The 20,191-nt window shown below is 40.4% G+C and overlaps 1 protein-coding gene across 1 annotated transcript in view; it reads left to right on the forward strand.

Annotated features, from left to right (window-relative positions):
• Positions 1-20,191, forward strand: part of SCFD1 (sec1 family domain containing 1) — a 97,815-nt gene that overhangs the window by 65,014 nt on the left and 12,610 nt on the right. Inside the window, exons 15-16 of the mRNA XM_077260931.1 lie at positions 3,495-3,591; positions 16,345-16,415. Coding sequence (XP_077117046.1) covers positions 3,495-3,591; positions 16,345-16,415 — 168 coding nt within the window. The remainder of the gene's footprint in view (positions 1-3,494; positions 3,592-16,344; positions 16,416-20,191) is intronic.

Consider the following 20,191-nt stretch of genomic DNA (forward strand, 5'->3'; position numbering starts at 1 on the left):
CTTTATCCTGGGCTTACATAGCTGTTAGTATTCTCCAGTATCTTCTCCACCATAAACAGAAAAGGTCCAGCCACCCAAGTCTTGTCCAAAGACCTTTCCGCTTGGTGGTGTCACGTGTCAGCCCATTAGACCAGATTGATTTATCGACTTTAAGATCTAAAGCTTGGACTTTTTTCACCTATTTGTTACCTAAGGTCATAGTGTGGGCGAAGGGAGAAGTAGAAAGTGTATGCGATATTCCAGGTGTTGGCCCTCATGTGTGGATTTTGGTTTATCAGCTGGATCATCTGTGGTTTTTGTATTAGCATTTTCATGTGAGCCGCCTGTACTACCAGAATAAAAGTAACTTGTCCAACATTGGATCTTATCTTACAGCTGCAGTTTTATGCGATTTCTCAGAAGAATTTGTTCTTTAAAGGGAACCTGTCACCCCCAAATTCGAAGTTGAGCTAAGCCCACCAGCATTCTGTAATGCTGTAGATAAGCCCCCGGTGTCTCCTGAAAGATGAGAAAAAGAGGTTAGATTATACTCACTCAGGGTCGGTCCCGGTACGATGGGCGTCGCGGTCCGGGGCTTCCCATCTTCTTACGATGACGTCCTCTTCTTGTCTTCATGCTGCCTGCGCACTGCAGTACTTTGCTCTGCCCTCAACAGAGCAGACAAAGTACACTTGCTATGGAGCCGCAGCGTGAAGACAAGAAGAGGACGTCATCGTATGAAGATGGGAGGCCCCGGACCGCGACACCCATCGGATCGGACCGCCCGCCCAGGTGAGTATAATATAACCTCTTTTTCTCATCTTTCAGGTTACATCGGGGGCTTATCTACAGCATTACAATATGCTGTAGATAAGCCCCTGATGCCGGTGGGCTTAGCTTAACTTCGATTTTGGGGGTGACAGGTTCCCTTTAAAGGCTCAAAACGCTTTTTATGTAATTTAGGGGGCCATATATAACTGGAACGCTTTATTTGCATATAATTTTACAGTGATATGAGTGAAGGACTGGCCTGTAATTATGGCAGGAAAATAGATGGTGGCCTCTATATACAACCCAATTTTTTATCAGTAGCACAGTTCATTAGTCAGCTTAAAGTTGCTAGGAGGTTACCATCAGCACCCTCAGAATCTGCCACTAGACAAGCCAAAATCTTTGCGTTTTTTTTAAATCCAGATTACTGTTTAGGAAGAGTCAGACCAGAGCTGCCAAATTGTGGACATTACCTGGGTCCTGCCTTACGGTCACATGCACACTAATGATGAGCGAATGTGCTGGGATAAGCTGTTATCCGAGCATGCTCTGGTGCTAGCTGAGTGTCTTTGGCGTACTCGAAAAATATGTTTGAGTCCCCACGGCTGTTTGACAGGTGCAACACCTGCAGGGTTTGCTAACAAACAGGCAATCCTTGCATGTGTTGCTGTTGTCATGGAGTCGCGGGCACTCGCACATATTTTTCGAGTACGCCGAAGATACCCGAGCATGCTTGGATAACACCTTCTCCGTGCACATTCACTCATCACTAGTGCACAATTGTGCACTTAGAATTTGTTTTTACTCATTCTTCAGTACGGCATTTGTGAATTAATCCTAATTACGAGATATTATAGAATTGCGACATAAGAGTATTTGATAAAAGGCCAATTTTATTTATTGCTTTTTCTTTTAAGAAATTTTTTTTTTTCTGAAACGTCTGTTTTAGTGCATACAGTAAAAGTATTTATTGGATCTGAAAGAACAAAAAGTCATGTGTTAGCTATTATATGTTACGCTCTCCTGGGTTTCATACATCTTTATTTTCTGTTCCTTTATAACCAGGACTATTACTATTTGTAGTTTCTTCCATGTTTTGTTCTCAGCTAAGTTACCAATTGCATGCAAAGCAGTGAAATAAGAGTTCTACATTCCTCAGTAATTGTCAGAGAAAGCAACCATGGACAAATTCTAATATTCCTAACCTGATTATGTCCTTCAGAAATGATCTTGGGGTTGTCAGTTGCAGCAAAGGGAGGAAAACGAGGGTTGGCTGGCCATATAGGTATTTTTTACCTGAGTGGCACAGTGGTTCTGAATTTTTGTTTCATTTTCTGGAATTCTCTAGCCCGGCATGCTAAGCAGAAGTGTACATGGCCTTTTGTTTACCAAGTGATGGGAGAGTTGCTATTTCCCAGCTCCACCATTTATGAAGTTGCCTTTATTTCACTCTTGTAGTCTAAATGACATCCCAGTTGATAACTTGGCAAAGGTTAAGCTATGGAGTTAAACTGTCCATTAGTTGTTTTCTGTCTTTACACATGTCTAAAACCCGCCACACTCATTAGATTTGTTTTGGCCGAATGATCGTTCGACCAATGGCTGAGAGCTCCTGCATCCTATATGAGAGAGCTGCCGACAAACATCTGTATTGGCGGCTCATATCTGGGAGGACAAAGCTCTCGTCAGTCCTAAATCCGACACGACCGATTGACATCTACTTTGACAATCAGTTGGCTGGCGCCCTCATGTTCATTTGACTGTCAGCTGAATCCATCGTTATCGGTGGGTTCAGACGAACTAATTATAATATCTGTGGTGGGGCCTTTACAGTCTGTCTTATTTCAATTTTTGATTATTATCCCATCGCTTAAATGACTAGGCTCCATTTAGATGAGGAGTTAATAGAATAACAAGCATACATAAAACATTCCCAATTCTTAATTATCAGATCGTCTGAACAAGCTAGACCGATTGAATGAATGTTCATATTTACGGTAAGTTAGCCTTAAAAAAAAATCATTATTCTCAGCAGCACATCAGCCCATGTAAACAGGTGATGTGCTGCCGATTAGATAATATTTTATGCAAATGTTAACGCTCATTCTGTGTGCATAGTAGTGTGGTTGGCCGTTCTAAACAGGACATTATATGAGCGATGATTGGGTGCTATGTAGCTGATCAGCAGATCAGCTGTCAAATCTCAGCATTCTTCTCTGTTCAGGACTGCAATGCCCCTAAGTGTCCTGGCTTTCTGGACGGTGAGGGGCTCCTGAATGATTGATAGTTTGGGACCCACAAGATTGCGGTTCTTTTTGCCCTCTGTTGCTGCATGCGGAGGCAGCCTTATCCCTGCAGCACTGGAGTAGCGCAGAAGCACTATGGCTGGCCAGATCCAGCCATCCAGACTGCTTCAACAAGTCTTTTGTGAGATAAGTGTAATACCAGATAGTTGCTGATAGCTTCAGAGCCACGCTCACGAGCTCTATTGCAAAGAGCTTTCTAAGTACTGCTCTTCTTGACTAGTTGATCACCGCTGATAGTCTGCAGGGGTGGCCGGCACCCCTGTCAACGAGGAAGTGCAGTAATCTACAAAATCAAAAATCCCTCCGTTTTTCAAAATTTGAAGGATGTTTAATAAGAAGTAAGGACTTTGTAGTTTTATCCATTTAAGGAACTTGAAAATAAGCCTTAAACTTTGTACGTTCTTATTAATTACCGGTACCATTTCTTCCACCTTTTAGACCAGGAAGTTGGATGTGTATTTTGAATATGAAGAGAAGTTGATGAGCAAATCTACTTTGGATAAGTCTCTTTTAGACGTCATCTCTGACCCCGATGGTAAGTTTTATGTGTTTTTATTTATTTCGGGACCAATACTAAGGAACAGTTTAATCTTACGAGAAACGTCAGTGGGAGTTATACGCTGCTAGTTTTTTATTTGTTCCTAATCCTCACCCCACTTTTCAGGCCTTGGCTTTTAAAGTTGCCACACTCAACACCTCGTTGATTACCCATTTCTGGCCTCACGGTATACCTTTAGGAAGCTGCTGGCAGAGAGCGCACCACACATCTCTATGCATGGCACTGGTTCATTAATCTGACTTCATATGTGTGTTTTACCACCAACACCTCTTTACACTATATATTCAAACATTTTTTCCTTGCAATACTTTTGGTATAATATAGAACGAAGAGAAATTGGTGGTCATATTTTGGTCTGGAAATGTTTGCTTTTAGCACATACAGTATAGTACTATAGAGTGAATTCACTAAAACTGCTGTTGCATATGCCAGTTTTGATCAAAATTCATGTGTAGTAACATGCACTAAATTCATTAAGCTCCAAGTGAAATTGCTACGTCTTTAGGTTGCCCATGCACCAGAATCATAAACCTACTTAAAGGGAACCTGTGAGTAGGTTTGGCCAATAAAGAGATACGGCCATCACCTTTCAGGGCTGATATACAGCATTCTATAATGCTGTATATCTGCCCCCAACCCGACCTGTAAGAGAAGGAAAATAACTTTTATTATACTCGCCTGGGGACGATCCGGTCTGAGGTGTGTCGCTCTTCTTGGTCCGACACCTCCCATCTTGTGAGCCGTCCTCCTGCTTGCTTTACACAGGCTCCCCGGAATGGCGCTCCTGTGCAGCAAAGTCCTCAACAGGGCAGAGAAGTACGCCTGCGCAGGAGCGTAATTTCGGGGATCATGTGTGGATAACACAGTAACTCGTCATCAACATAACGCAAGCAGGAGGTCGGCGATCATAAGAAGATGGGAGGCGCCAGACCAAGTCCAGCGACCTCCATCGGACTGGACCGCCCCCAGGTGAGTATAATAATAGTAATTTTTCTTCTCTCCCAGGATGGATAGGCGGTTTATACACAGCATTGTAGAAAGCTGTATATAAGCCCTGAAAGGGGGTGGCCATAACTCGTATCGGCCAAACCTGGTGACAGGTTCCCTTTAAGCTATGAGCTACTTTCTGGCTTGTGTTATAATGAATTTGTAGGGCTCTGGTTGACCATCCCTACTTCTGCTAAGCCCTGCTTACTTGTTGTAAAAGTAACCCGGCTGGCATCAAAACGGCAATAGTCGCAAAATTGTTGCAGACAAATTTGCCAGATTAATGCATCAGAAAATGATACATGATGAATTCTCACCCCTACACTTCCAGGTGGCACTTTTACAATTCAGCATCGAATTGTATCTGATATGGTTGCAATTAAATGTCACCTAGGTTCCAAACATTGATCTAAATGGCAATATGCCATTCCTCCATTCTGATTTATTTTTATTTTTTTTACAGCATGTAGGATTGAAATTTGGATTCAACAGGATGCAAAAATAATGGAGATTTCTTTTTTTATCCTGTTGAAGAACATGATCCAGATGGATTGTAATTACCACTGATTATAAGGTGGATCGCCGCCAATACAGTGGCAAAGAAAACATCAAAAGACATAATTACCATTGTCTCACTAGCAAAAAAGCCACATCCCTTATTAAAACATAAAACATTGTAAAAAGGGTTGTTTTCTTAAGGGAAAGTTGTGGAGCTTTTAACACTGGTGATTTTTTTTCTGTAACAAACTTGGTCATTGTTTTTTCTTCGCCTTACATAATTGCTATGTTATAAAATTTTATGCTTGTCGCTAGAATTTTTGCATATACCAATACATTTACTACCAGGGATCGTTTTGTATACAGTTTAAGCAGATTATTGTCACTATATAAATTTGGAATTATATTTATTTTTGTTAACGTAAAAAAAAAAGTTTCTCTTATCCAGATAACAAAGTTCTGTTAACAGATCTGCCCTGAGGTCCTTCTTTTACAGAGAACCTTTCTCCAAATGTTTCATGTTGAACTAGACATATGTTGTAATAGTGGTTGCAGAACAGAATGAAACTTTTTTATTTTGCCTCTTGCTTGCGGAGATATTGGCAATCATAATATTTGGCCCCTAATTAGTAAGTTTTTAAAGTCATACTAGGTGTTATCAAACAGGTGTCACTGAGAACGTGCAATTCTCCCCGTGTGATGCTGACTTATCATAAACAGGCAGCAACACTCAAAAGACAAATAGCCACCAACATAGCTTAGAGCAGATTTCTTAGTGTGTAAGATGTATGACAGACCGGATCTCCTGGTTTAATTTTGCAAGATCTATAGCAGCAGCTTGTCAGGAGCTGAGGGGGAGGGAGGTGAGCAGATAACTGCTGTATAGAAATCAATTGGCTGGAGAAAGGTGACTGAGATGTTAGCAGTTAACTCCTCTCCTAGAATGTAACTATGGCGCACACTCAGCCTGGGTCTGGGCAGGAACTAATGTCATAGAAACCAGCTGTACACTATGAAAGATGAAAGCTCTCATTGCAGGAGAATGACAGCAGATAACAAAGCAAATTAATTGCAAACTTGCTTATTTTCATGCTGTCTAATTACAGCAGTAACAGAGAATACCCTTTTAAAGCAGCAATTTCAATGTATAATTATTGGAATATTGATATTCATTGATTTGTACCTATTTTTAATGAGGTCAGACAGTCTAGTTTATAGTATGCTTAGTGTGGCCAGAAGAAGCCTCATTTTCATTAACGCATTTTATTTAGACTGCTTCCCGTCTGGTATAAGATGCCAGGAAATGCTTGGCACCGATCCGTCCAGTGCTCTGAAAACTCACAAACATCATTAGCACTTCCAAGCCGTGACCTCCATGGCAAGTCTCGCTGTTTTGGTCTCTGGGACATTAGTATTCACTCCTGCCTTTTCAGACATGCCTTCTTCAGAAAGGCGCTCTTGGTACAGATTGCACTTTTAGCGACCCTATGAACAGCAAAATTGTATTGATCTGGCCTTAATAGGAGTATCCATACTTAAATTTACTATTAAAAAACACACTTCTTTCTTGCTTATTTTGGGACTAGAGAGATTAATAAGAGCAGATTTTTTTTAAATGAATAACTTGTTTCTTTCTGCATTTGGTAAAAAAAATGTAGTATGCCTTTATTGTGGTGGTTGAATATTAGATTTTTTTGTCTTTTTTATAGTTCTATTATTACCACTCTGCTATCCAGAACATGAAGCACTAATCACCCTATTCTTGTGGATTCACTCATACTTTTGTTAATTGTGATTGACATAATTATTAGTGATGAGCGAATATACTTGATACTCCAGATTTCTCGAGCATGCTCGGGTGACCTCCGAGTATTTTTTAGTGCTCGGAGATTTAGTTTTTCTTGCAGTAGCTGAATGATTTACATATTTTAGCCAGCAAAAGTACATGTGGGGATTCCCTAGCATCCAGGCAACCCTCACATTTACTTATGCTGGCTAACAGATGTAAATCATTCAGCTGAGGCGCTGAAAACTAAATCCCTAAGTACTTACAAATACTCGGAGGACCCCCGAGCATGCTCGGGAAATCTTGAGTACCGAGTATATTCGCTTATCACTAATAATTATAAAGATTTTTTTTACAAAATATTGTTATTCTGATAATGATATTTGGTCATTATATTTGCAAGCCATATTAGTATTATTATTTATTTATATAGCACCTTTGATTCCATGGCGCTGTACATGGGAAGGTGTTACATACAAAATACAGATATCACTGTGTTACAGTAAGCAAACTAACAATGGTAGATGGGTACAGAGGGAAGAGGATCCTGCCTTTGTGGGCTTACAGTCTACAGGATGGCATGTGTTTTGTATTAGCTCCAAGGTGAATAAGATTATACTGGTAATGGGCACAACTCAGGTTAAAAGGGTTTTCTCAGCATGTGCTTTATGTAACGCTGCTGGGTGTGGACCCACTGTGCCAATGGCGGAGGTTAACCTGGAGGGGTGTAACTAAGTGACTACAGGGTATTTACTAGAGCCTCTGAAGGCGAGGACAGGTATTCACCAGGTACAACTCCAGGCAGGGCCGGCTCCAGGTTTTCGTGGGCCACGGTAGAAAGAGTCTCAGTGGCCCCTCCAACACATACCACTATTCATGATGCACAGATACGGCAGAGAAATATAGGTATAGTACAATGCCAAAGATTTCACTTATTACATTACATGAGTGATAACTATTGTACAATAGGTCAGAAACTGGACACTATAGTCCTCCATACAGTATCATGGGCTCCACATAATCCTCCATACAGAATAATAAGCCCCATATATTGCTCCATACAGAATAATGGACCCCATATAATGCTCCATGCAGTATAATGAGCCCCATATATTGCTTCATACACAATAATGTACCCCATATAATGCTCCATACAGTATATGATAGACCCCATATATTGCTCCATACAGTATAATGGACACCATATAATGTTCCATAAAGAATAATGAGCCCCATATATTGCTCCATACATAATGGGTCCCATATAATGTTCCATATAGTATATGATGGGCTACATATTATGCTCCAGTATATGATCCAGTATATGATGGGCCCAATATATTGCTCCATATATAATGGACTGCATGTAATGCTCCATACGGTATAGGATGAGCCCCATATATTGCTCCATACAGTATGAGTCCCATATAATGCTCCGTACAGTATATGATGGGCCCCTTATATTGTTCCATACAGAATGGGTCCCATATAAGGCTCCATACAGAATAGTCCCCATATAATGCTGCTCCATATATAATGGGCCCCATATGATGCTCCATATATAATAGGCCCCATATGATGCTCCATATATAATGGGCCCCATATTATGTGGGCCCACTCTCGGGCACTGCCATTGGGCCTCCATAATGCGCTGGTGTCCCCGACGGCGAGTGGGCCCCCTGCCTGCTCAGAGCCTTGGCACTTGCCCTGGTCTGCAGCAGCTGACCATAGGGTCAGAGGCACTGGTACAAGGTACAGAAGGGCGAGACAGAGCCATAGTCAGACGTTCCGAGGTCAGGGCAGGCAGCACAGGATCAGTAAACATAGCTGTGGTCAGGAGCTACAGGACAAGTAAACAAGCGAGGTCATTATCGGGACACAGAATATGGAGGAATGCATAAACGGGTGCTATCAGGACAGGAACCAACATTCGGACAAGGAGTGGTAGTAGGAGCTGCCTAAGGCTAGGTTCACATTGCGTTAATGGGTGTCCGCTAGCGGACTCCGTTACATGGCGCAATTGTCGCAATTAACGCTATGTAACGGGTCCGTTAGCGCACCCATTGACCGCAATGTGCTAACGGGTCGCTAACGCATCGCTAACGCATCGCAGATGCATGCCATTTGTGGCATGCGCTAGCGATGTCCCGTTATTTTCGAACGGACCTCAAACGCTGCTTGCAGCGTCCGAGGTCCATTCCTCACTAGCGCAGATCGGGCAACTGCGCTAGCGGGATCGCCAAACGTGATCCCTTTTGGTACATTTCGTTAGCGCAATCCGCTAGCGTATGCGCTAAACGGATTGCCCTAACACAATGTGAACCTAGCCTAATAAAGGCCCTGCTAGATAGGCTGTGAAACCTAATCTCTGTAGGACACAGCAGGGTGAAATTCCTGCAGAGACCGGTCATGCCCCCATAAAGCTAAATAAATACCAGAATCAGACTGAGCAGTGCTGCAAGAGGCAGACTCCGTGAAGTTGCCTGATGTGGGGGGAAACTGCACAGTGAGTAGAGGGGCGCTGTGGAGGCATGAACGTTACCGCCGTGACACTTTACAATATTTTATTAAAATGATCTTGCTCCTATCTTGTTATTGGAAAACAGCAGCTTTCATGTGAGTGGCCTATTCATGGGTAGATATGGTTCCTGTGTCTGTTTTATTCCCGAAGCACATTTTTTGGTGGGGGGATTATCGCAATCCAGATACAGTCAGATACAGAGTACCTTGTATCCAGCATGTGGACATGCTCAGCCTGGTATATGAAGGAACTTCTCATTACTCAGAGGTTAATTGACATTTCACATAATTGCTGACATTTGTTTGGTAAAACACATTTTGACTTAAGGGCTAGTTATTATATTCTGTAGGGAGATAAAAGCAAGGATAGTCTGTTATTTCCCCCCATAATGGAAACACATTAGGAGAGGAAGCTGAATTTATTAAGTGTATCTGTTTAGGTAATGCACCATTGTCACTTCTTGGAAATAATTACGGAATACTTGACCTGCTGTTTTATAAAGTGTATTAATTAGAGCTAAAGGAAATCTGTCATTCCCTAGCCCCCTATAAACATTGTACTTGTAGTGTATGTATATTAAATTTATTTTTATGTAAAAACATTTTTGTATTTGATATGTAAATGAGGGGTTCTCGGTGCACCCTTGAGGTGGCCAAGGGGCCGAGTGCACCGTTCCATCCCCAGTTCCAATCCGCCCCACATCCCCTTATATTGATCGACAACTTGTTTGTCCAGTCATTAAAGGTCTTTCAGGCGTGATCATTAGGACGTTGAAATGTAATAAAAGAATAAAACACATAGACACTTCAGGGTTTTATGTACTAAAAACTTAGAAAAAGAGACCTTTTTGAAATATGTCCAAGACGGATCAGCCGCGTAGCTGGTGTAAACAGAAGCCAAGGTCCCCGATGACTATTATGTGTCCGGCTGGGTTTCATCATGTGTCAGTGGTAACGTAACCTAGACATACCCCATAATAATCGGGACTCCTCTGCTTCTCTTTGTACTAGTTCTGCGGCTGATCCATGTTGAACATGAATATTCTGTTCTTAAAACTGAACAGAATTTCCAAATGCAGGTGTGAAAGCAGCCGAATATAGTCAATAGTTAGGACACTGGTTTGTACATGAAAACCATATGGTATCTATTTCTGTGTAATTACATTTTGAGGTCCATTTTTTCTTCTTTTGGGGAGGACATCGCTGTTATTCATAGCACATTAGGAAAAAGGAAGAAAAATGTTGTGATGTTAGTAGATGTACTGTAGTAGGCGATGAGATCAGCAAACAAATCAAGATTCTCCCTTATAAATAAGTGACAACTTGTAACTTTGTGGAAAGGTCTACACTCCAGCTACACAAACAGTTAAAATGGAAACAGTTCACAGTAGAAGAAAATGTCCTAATGATTAAGAAATTGCTGTTTAGCATGTCATCCGTGTGGCCACAATTTACCAGTTCCTTCCCAAATATGATGTTTTAGGAGTTGAATAACTGACACCAGATATTGAAAACATAAGCTAGGACCTATAAAATGGATGTCCTCAGTGAAGGGATTCACAATTAACTCTCGTTTATACACTTTTGTCCAGTCAGCTTATTTTCTACTTTAAGCTGATTTCACAATTCCATCATTCACAAATCAAGGATATATTATGATGTCCAGGTAGACTCTTGGTCTCCTGATAAAAACTTAAAGCGAACCTGTCAGCAGGATTGTGCTAAGTAAACTACAGGCATTGTCAGGTTGACACCGATATACTGATGAAAATGATATCTAGTGTGAAGAAATGTCTTGTGGTTCTTGTGTAATCAGTGTTAGAAGTTTTCAGTTAATGATATGCCCGTGCTCTGGGGCGGGACTGTAGGCAGAGTCTTATCTTCCTGCTCTAAGCCAGAGAAACCAAGGAAAGTCCTGTTCACAGGCCGCCCCGAAGCACAGTCTGTCTCTCAGTCTCTATGATGAGGAACATGTTGGGGCTTCAGGGCGGCCTGTGGGCAGTTCTTTCCATGGTTTCTCTGGCTTAGAGCAGGAAGATAAGACTCTGCCTAGAGTCCCGCCCCAGAGCACGGGCATATCATTAACTGAAAACTTCTAATACTGATTGCATAAAAACTACAAGACGGATTTCATCAACCAAGGTATCATTTTAATCAGTAAAAGAGCACCAACCTGATAAACGGCTATGTGACTGTTTTTAAGGTTAGGAAACCCACATAGTCAGGGTTGTAATGGTCAGAAGTGTAAACCGATTTTAATCTCCTAAGGACCTAGACTTTTTTTGTTTTTATGCTTTCTTTTTTTCCTCCTCTGCCATGAGTCACTTTTTAATTTTTCTATTTATTTGCTGGATGAGTTATAGTTTTCAACATCACCATTCATTGTACCATAATGTACTGAGAGGGGAAAAATGTGTGGGGTAAAGTGGAGAAAAAAATGTAATTCTGCCATTGTTTTTTTTTTTTAGGTTTTGCTATTTCATTGTGTGGTAAAAATGACCTGGCAATATGATTCCCCGGGTCTTTATTTGTTAGAAAAAAATAATAATAATAATCTGTTTTTCTATATTTTGATAATTATGCAAACTGTCTCTTTAGCGAGGAAGAGAGCTAGAACTCTAGTGCCACCTATTGGAAGGTAGCAATCCTACAAGTCAATGTTGACCCTTTAACCCCTTCATGACCTTGGGATTTTCCGTTTTTCCGTGTTCGTTTTTCTCCTTCCCAGAGTCATAACTTTTTTATTTTTCCGTCAATATGGCCATGTGAGGGCTTATTTTTTGCTAAACAAGTTGTACTTTTTAATGATATCATTGGTTTTAGCATGTCGTATACTAGAAAACGGGAAAAAAATTCCAAGTGCGGTGAGATTGCGAAAAAAAGTGCAGTCCCACACTTGTTTTTTGTTTGACTTTTTTGCTAGGTTCATTAAATGCTAAAAGTGACCTGCCATTATCATTCTCCAGGTCATTACGAGTTCATAGACACCTAACATGTCTAGGTTATTTTTTATCTAAGTAGTGGAAAAAAAATTCCAAACTTTGCTTTAAAAAAAAAAAAAAAAAAAATTGCGTGCCGAGCTGGCGTTTTTAATGATACCACTTTGGTGCAGATTTGGTGCCTGTTATTGCATTTTAATGCAATGTCGTGGCGACTAAAAAACCTAATTCTGGCTTTTCCAATTTTTTTCTCTCTACGCCGTTTAGCGATCAGATTAATCTTTTTTTTTATTGATAGATCGGGCGATCCTGAACGCGGCGATACCAAATATGTGTAGGTTTGAATTTTTTTATTGATTTATTTTGAATGGGGCAAAAGGGGGGTGATTTAAACTTTTATTTATTTTTTTTTTTTCCCGTCCCAAAATTTTATATCCCGTCCGAGGTCAGAAAGGGGTTAACGAGCCTTGTCACATGACTTAGGATAATAGCCAAACCAGAATCTCAATTTGCAGACACTGTGCTATATTTTGAGACTCATAACTTTTATTTTTCCTTCCATGAAGCTGGGTCAGTGTTTTTATTTAAGGTGCCGAGTGTACTTTTTATTGATGCTATTTTGGGTTACTTACGTCACTTTCAACGCTTCTTATTGTATGTATTTTTCGGGAAATGCAGCAACCGAAAAAATTGCAATTCTGGCAAACTCTTTTCCATCTTGTCAATGGATTGCAGTGTTGCCAGCTGCTCATTTAGATCCAATACCTTGGAACTGATGGTACAACATGCAGACATCTCTCATAGCTGTGTGCACCCCCAAACGACTGGTCAAGGACTGTATACATGCGACAAGATGTTCACTAGATGGCATTGTCATTAATGGAGCACATGACTACAGAGGGGATTAAGGACGTGTACTTCATTCCTATATGCTGTAAAAGCAGCCTTAATGGTGGTGGCCGTTTTATATTGGGAAAACCTGTAGACACGTTCCCTTTAATGCTAATTTTTATGGTCTTCACGAGCTGTGACTCACAGCTGAACGAGCTGCTCTGTATTATTTTCCTGTAAGTCACGCCCCCTCGGTAAAGACCATAAAATTAGTACTAAATTAAAAGGCCCATGTCTCTAGATCCATATAGCAGATTAAAAAAATAATTGGATTAATCAGGAGAGCAATAGTAATGAATAAGTGCAAACACTGGCCACTTTTGATCTGTTACAGGTCCTCTTTGACGCAGTCACCCGAGTTAGCATCATTGCTGCCTTGTAGACTTGTGATATAGCACCACCTTGAACCATTGTATACCTATATATACGTAGCACTGCAGATGCAATTGTAGAATTCTTTAACACATTGTTTAGAAGAATATTTAATCTGTAGCAAGTACCTTTTCATTCCACATTCTGCTGGCCTTTGGCTTCTGTGAGTGGCTGCCCTGCTGTTATTATACTTCCATAATAATTTCTCAGCTCCGCTGCCTGGCCTTGTGTCAAAGAAATGAGTTATGCTTTATTAGGTGAGAGAGATTATCACTTGCTTTATGAATTGGATCCAGGGATCGGGGTTCCCATGTAATAAATTCAGATTTTCGGATGCCTTTAAAAGACTCAAGATTCTTCGAATAAGTCACCGACTGATTCATACGAGAAAACAACTGAACACGTGAAACGTGTGGGATTGGCGCTTTGTATAATGTTAGCACGGCGCAGTAAATTGTGACTTCTTAATAAACTTCCAGTGATGCGTAGTCATAACTTATGACCATCTGTCCGAGATGTTAACTTCAAGAACACTTATTAAGAAATGATGGCCATGGTTGCTGGATGGAGGTAAATCATCACCGGCGATATTACTAGTGGAAATGACCGTCAGATTGTTCCCTTAGGTCCTAAATTGAAACAGAGTACCAGACTGTTGTGTAATTGAAGTTATTTGTAGTGATTAGTGTTATTGTGTAAAAAAGTTTATAATTTTCCCGAAATGCGTCCAGATCACCTTCTGACAGATTCTCTTTAATGGATCAGGAGTGTCTGACGAGTGGCATGTGCATCCTTGCACCGCTCCACAGATCTTATTCCAGTCCCTCACTAGGGTAAGATTTCTGGAGTAAGGCATGGCGCTGCTTATAATAAATTAGAAGAGCTACAGTGTAATACCCTCATGCTACCAAAGCTATTCCCATTTTGGCAGAGCATGGAGAAACTGGATTGAAAACACTAAAAGTCATATAATTTTTGTTCATCTCTGAGTTATGCAAAAATGTAGCAACTTTTCAAAGTACCTTATGCCAGATTTCTGCCAAAATTGCTTTGATGAATCGGGGGCCTTAATCAACTTTAGACCATTTATACCTTTAGTCTGTCATGAAATGACGAGCTGACAGGCCAAACTGATTCGTGAAACCGCTAATTAGTCAAGTGTTCAATTATTTTTTAGCCTGTGGAAATGGAGGGCCTATTGTAAAGAAAAAAATAATCTCAATAATTTCTAAATAGTTTAAAAATAACTCTTGGATCAGCAAAAAACTAAAAGTCTAAGGGTAAGTTCACACAGGGCGTTTTTGCTGCTTTTTTTCTGCAGCAAAACCTCATCTTGGCAGGAAAGAAGAAAACAAAAAGACCTTTAGGACAGTATAAATATGAACACCGGTGACCGTAGGCCTACATATAGTGGTCACTATGACTCTGTGTTAATTCTCTATGGCTATCCCTGGTAGTAGCACTTAAAGAAATTATATTGATTGCACGAGCACTTTATTTTAATTTTAGTTTCTTACCTTGGTGTCTGGTCGGTCCGCATGTGGTGCTGCATCTGAGTTTTGCTTCAATACAGCTGATGTCCTGTGTTTCATGGTGTTATTGGCAGGAAAGAAGCTGCGTTTTTGTTGCGTATTTGGTGCGGTTTTTTTTGTTGCAGGTTTTTTCTCTTTGTCCATGCTAATGTCCTTGGATTTTCAGCCGCAAAAACGCAGCAAATAATGATACCTGCGTTTTTGCTGCGTTTTTTTCATAACCCATTCAAGTCAATGGGTGAAAAAATGCAGCAAAAACAGAAGTGATATGATCTATGTCCAAAAAACGCAGCAAAGCAAAAACTACTGATCAAACAAAAAACCAATGTGTGCATGCGATTTCTGACATCTCATAGGCTTTGCTGGTACTGTAAAAAGCAGCAGAAAATTAGCATAAAAAAGCAGCAAAAACGTGTGAACTTACCCTAAACTTGAATCACATCTTGATGGCTTTGCAGTAAGTTAATTCTGAGTGTAGAGAGGTGAACGTAAAATTATTGAATGTATTCATATGGATCTAACTTTATTTATACATGGCTCCTTTTAATTGTTTTATATAAATGTGCACTTTATACTGGACTCGGCCATGCATGTCACATCATCTGAGAGACCAACCTGAAACATGGATAGCCAAAAAGTGTATCTCAAGCAGAAAATCAGTTAAAAAATGCCTTTATTGGGCAGAAATGGCAATTTAATAAAATAATTAATAAAATTTGTACGCGTATCAGGACAGGGAATAATGTCAGATTTGGATATAGCTGGAAAGTGGGGCCCTGGAGTTGGTTACTGAAGGGCCCTTGGCATCCCAGTCTGACACTATATACAGTGCCCAAGTAGAGGAGAAATGCAAATCGTTTATGTTATAGCATATTGGACAGATATATATAATGTTTAGAGCCCCATCGGGCGACTTGGAATTGTTTGACAGATTGCATTGTGCTACTTGTTTTTCAGTAGTTACATCCTTGTCCATTTCCTATAACTGTTAGCAGCGCTCTAATAACGCAGTGTCGTCTTATTGCTGTGTTTAATAGTCCTCCAGCCGCACTGACTCATTTCCAGTGTTTACTTTTACACCTTTTAAAATTTTATTCCCGGATTAGCGATAATTTATTATTCCGTTGACTTGTGGTCATGCCACAAATGGTTTCTTTTATTGCACGTTTTACATGTTTGTGTGTTTCCCGCTGTTTGTTTGTAGCGGGGACGCCAGAAGACAAGATGCGGTTGTTTCTGATCTATTACATCACGTCTGCACAGCCCCCATCTGAGGTACCAAAAACTGCTTTATTTTGATCATTAAAAACAAAAATTTCATTGGATTTGTGAATGAAATGTAATAAGATGCTAATGTATCTGAAGTCAGGAAAATGTTGTTGCAGAGAGAAATATTACAAGGTTTTAATTCATCTTCTGAATGTCTTCCTCTGTCTTCTCAAAGGACTGAGTGAGCTTATAGGGGTTTTCCAGGCTAAATTAATTTTTTACAAGTGGCTTGCTATATTGAAAAATAACAAATGAAGCTATACTCTCCTACCAGCATAAATCCAGGATGATCCAGCACAGGCCGCTCCGCTGTCTGCGCTTACACTGGAAGGAAGCCATCGCGGTTCAAAGTGGCTGCAATACTGTCGGGATGTGTGATTGGCTGCCGTGGTCAGGTGACTTCAGCATTGCATAATCACTGATGTCATCGATGACACGCTGCTGGAGTCACCTGAACACTGCAGCCAACCGTAGGTCCTAGCGATCCTGCTCCAGCTTCTTATGATGTTGACTTTCTTCCGGTGTAAGCGCAGACTACAAAACGGCATGCTGCATCCTGATAAGTGACCGTAGATGCTTTGTTTATTTTTTCAATATATCAAGACTCTGGAAACATTTTTATTTTGCCTGGACAACCCCTTCAATCCCTTCACAACAAAGCCAATTTCCGTTTTTTTTTGTCATCTTCCCAGAGCCATAACTTTTATATTTTTCTGGCCACAGACCTATGAGGGCTTGTTATTTGCGGGACGAGTTTTACTGTTGAATGACACCATTCATATTTCCACATAGAGTGCTAAAAAATGGGTAAAAAAAAATTCCAACTGTGGAGAAATTGTGAATAACAAACACAATTATGACATTGGTTTTTGGGAATTGATTTTACAGTGTACATTTTTTGGAAAAAATAACCTGGCAATATGATTCTCCTCATCAAGCAATTCTGGCGATACCAAATATGTCCAGTTTTTTAAAAAAATTTAGTGGTAAAGAAAATCTGAAGCTTGCAAAAGAAAATGTTTGGTGTTGTCTCCATTTTCCAAGACCCGTAACATTATTATTTTTTGCCGATGGAGCTGTATGATTACTCATTTTTTGCAGGGCGAGATGACGTTTTTATTACTACCACTTTGGGATAGATGTGACGTAATTTTGGCGTTCTAGAATTTTTTTTTAGTTACAGATCAGGTTAAGTGTTTTTAAATTTTCATAGATCTGACATTTCTGCCACAGGGATACCACATGTGGTTTTTTTGCCCCCATTTTTTTCATAACTTTATTTTCAATGTTGGAAGGGGGGGGTGTGATTTGAACTTTTAGTTTTTTTTCTTTTTTGACATCTTTTTTTTGTATTTTTCACTGTTATTGTTAGACCCCTTAGGGGACTTGAAGATGCGATCATCCAAACACTATATCTAGCAGAATCCCAATTGCTTTCCAAGCCCTGCCACAAGCAAGGTTTCAAAGGAGCTCCGTAACGACAGGCACAGGGGTCATCAGCTGACCCCCGTCTGTCATGACAACCCATCGGCGACGCGCGATCATGTCATGGGCGCGCCAATGAACAGAGAGAATGACACGCATGCATACCAGCGCTTGTTAAAGGCTACTGTCAGAGATTGACAGTAACATTTAACAGGTTGGTTAACAATCGCGGTCGGACCACCACTCCACCCACAATTTTTAGTGGCAGGTCCTGGCAGTATGTAATACACAGCCATCACCTGACTGGTATAGAGCTGGCTCGCTGTGTGAGCCCACTCCATACACCCACTTCCAACTTGCAGCATACATGTACGGCGGATGTTCTGAAAGGGTTACGGTAAGCTCTTACATTTTCCTACCTGTCATTAATATTAGAATTTACATGTTATTAACTGTACATCTCCAGAGATTATTTGTTCGCATCTATAAATCTATTCTTTTTCCAGTTTATTAGAGCTTCTTTATATCTTTGTGTTTATATTATACCTGTTGTTTTTTATGGTTTTGTGACGATGTTTGAATGGAAAGGCATACCTGTTCTCTTAGCATCCTCATCAAGGTTCTTTCCCCTCAGGTTACCATTGTTGTGCTCAGATTCATTATAAGTTATTGGTATCCAGTACAAGTTGAATCTGTCATATCTGTAATGGATCCAATATAAAAAGACCAGACCCTAAGGGCTAATGTAGTAGCTAAACAGAAATAGTGAAAAGGTTCAAGAGTTAAAATGTAATCCAACACTACACAAGAGGAGCCGAACCAAACATCAGATCGTAGACAACTGAAGGATGGAACGGCCCCGTTGTTTTCTTCCAGCATATCCTGTATCTAAGTGGAATGTCTGAGTGATGTATTTTAATAAGCTTGGTGCATTCTTCTGTTTTAGCCTAACAACCCTCCTTTGTGCAATAGGAATGGCTAGTTTTTATTTGTTAGTCATACTTTAAAGGAAATCATTTTGGCCTATTCTACGAAAAGAAAGCCTTTCTGTCTCTCACGCATGGATTCTGTTTTGTTTGGAGAAAAACATAAATGGAAGGCTTTTTTGGTACTGAATGAGGAATGTAGAGTATTAAATTGATACACAGTATTGTGTACAAGCTTTAGGCAGGTGTGGAAAAAAACTCTGCAAATTAAGAATGTTTTAAAAAAATAGGAGAAGTGCCAATTAGTTTATTTTTAACAATGAACTAAATGCAAAGTGAATAAACAAAGAGAAATCTAAGTCAAATTAATATTTTATGTGAACGTCCTTAGTCTTCAAAACAGCATCACTTCTTATAGGTACACTTGTACTTGCATGCAGTTTTTGAAGGAATTTGACAGGGTGGTTGTTCAAGTTCCAAACATCTTGGAGAACTAACTACAGATCTGTAGATGTTGGCTTGTGCAAAACCTTCTTTCTCTTCATGTAATCTCACACAGACTGGATGATGCTGAGATTAGGTTTACTTGGAGGCCAAATCATCACTTCCAGAACTCCTTGTTCTTTTTTTTTTACGCTGAAAATAATTCTGAAAGGGGTTGTCCACTACTCGAATAACCCTTTTTCAAATCCCAGTGTTTCCCTCACACACCTCTGGTGTCAGCATTTGCACTCCCAGGGCTCACTTGAAATTATGTCACGAGATCGCTGCGGCCAGTCAGCGGCCACTTCACTGTCCCCTCCTTCACTGACATCTCGAGGTAGTTAGAGCTGCGGATGCTCTCACTTCCTCCAGATCTTTTTCCAAAGAAGAGGAGAGTAACCCCTCCAAAACCTTTTAGAAAGTCTTTCCAGAAAAGTAGAGGCTGTAATAGCTGCAAATGGGGAATCAGCTGCAGATTAATGCCTTTGGTCTAATGTGTAGGCGTTAGTGATGAGCGAATATACTCGTTACTCGAGATTTCTCGAGCACACTCGGGGGTCCTCTGAGTATTTTTTTAGTGCTCGGAGATTTAGTTTTCTTGCCTCAGCTGAATGATTTACATCTGTTAGCCAGCATAAGTACATGTGGGGGTTGCCTGGTTGCTAAGGAATCCCCACATGTACTTATGCTGGCTAACAGATGTAAATCATTCAGCTGAGGCAAGAAAAACTACATCTCCGAGCACTAAAAAATACTCTGAGGACCCCCGAGCATGCTCGAGAAATCTCGAGTAACGAGTATATTCGCTCATCACTAGTAGGCGTCCCAAGACTTTTGTACATAACGTGTACATTGAACCTGCTAGTTGTGGAATTTCAGTACTCAATTGAGGCTTATTGGATCAAGGACAGCAGTAATTTGCTCTATGCGGCCTGTTAAAATACAGTT

This window comes from Ranitomeya variabilis, chromosome 1, assembly GCF_051348905.1.
Source record: "Ranitomeya variabilis isolate aRanVar5 chromosome 1, aRanVar5.hap1, whole genome shotgun sequence".
Lineage (NCBI taxonomy): Eukaryota > Metazoa > Chordata > Amphibia > Anura > Dendrobatidae > Ranitomeya > Ranitomeya variabilis.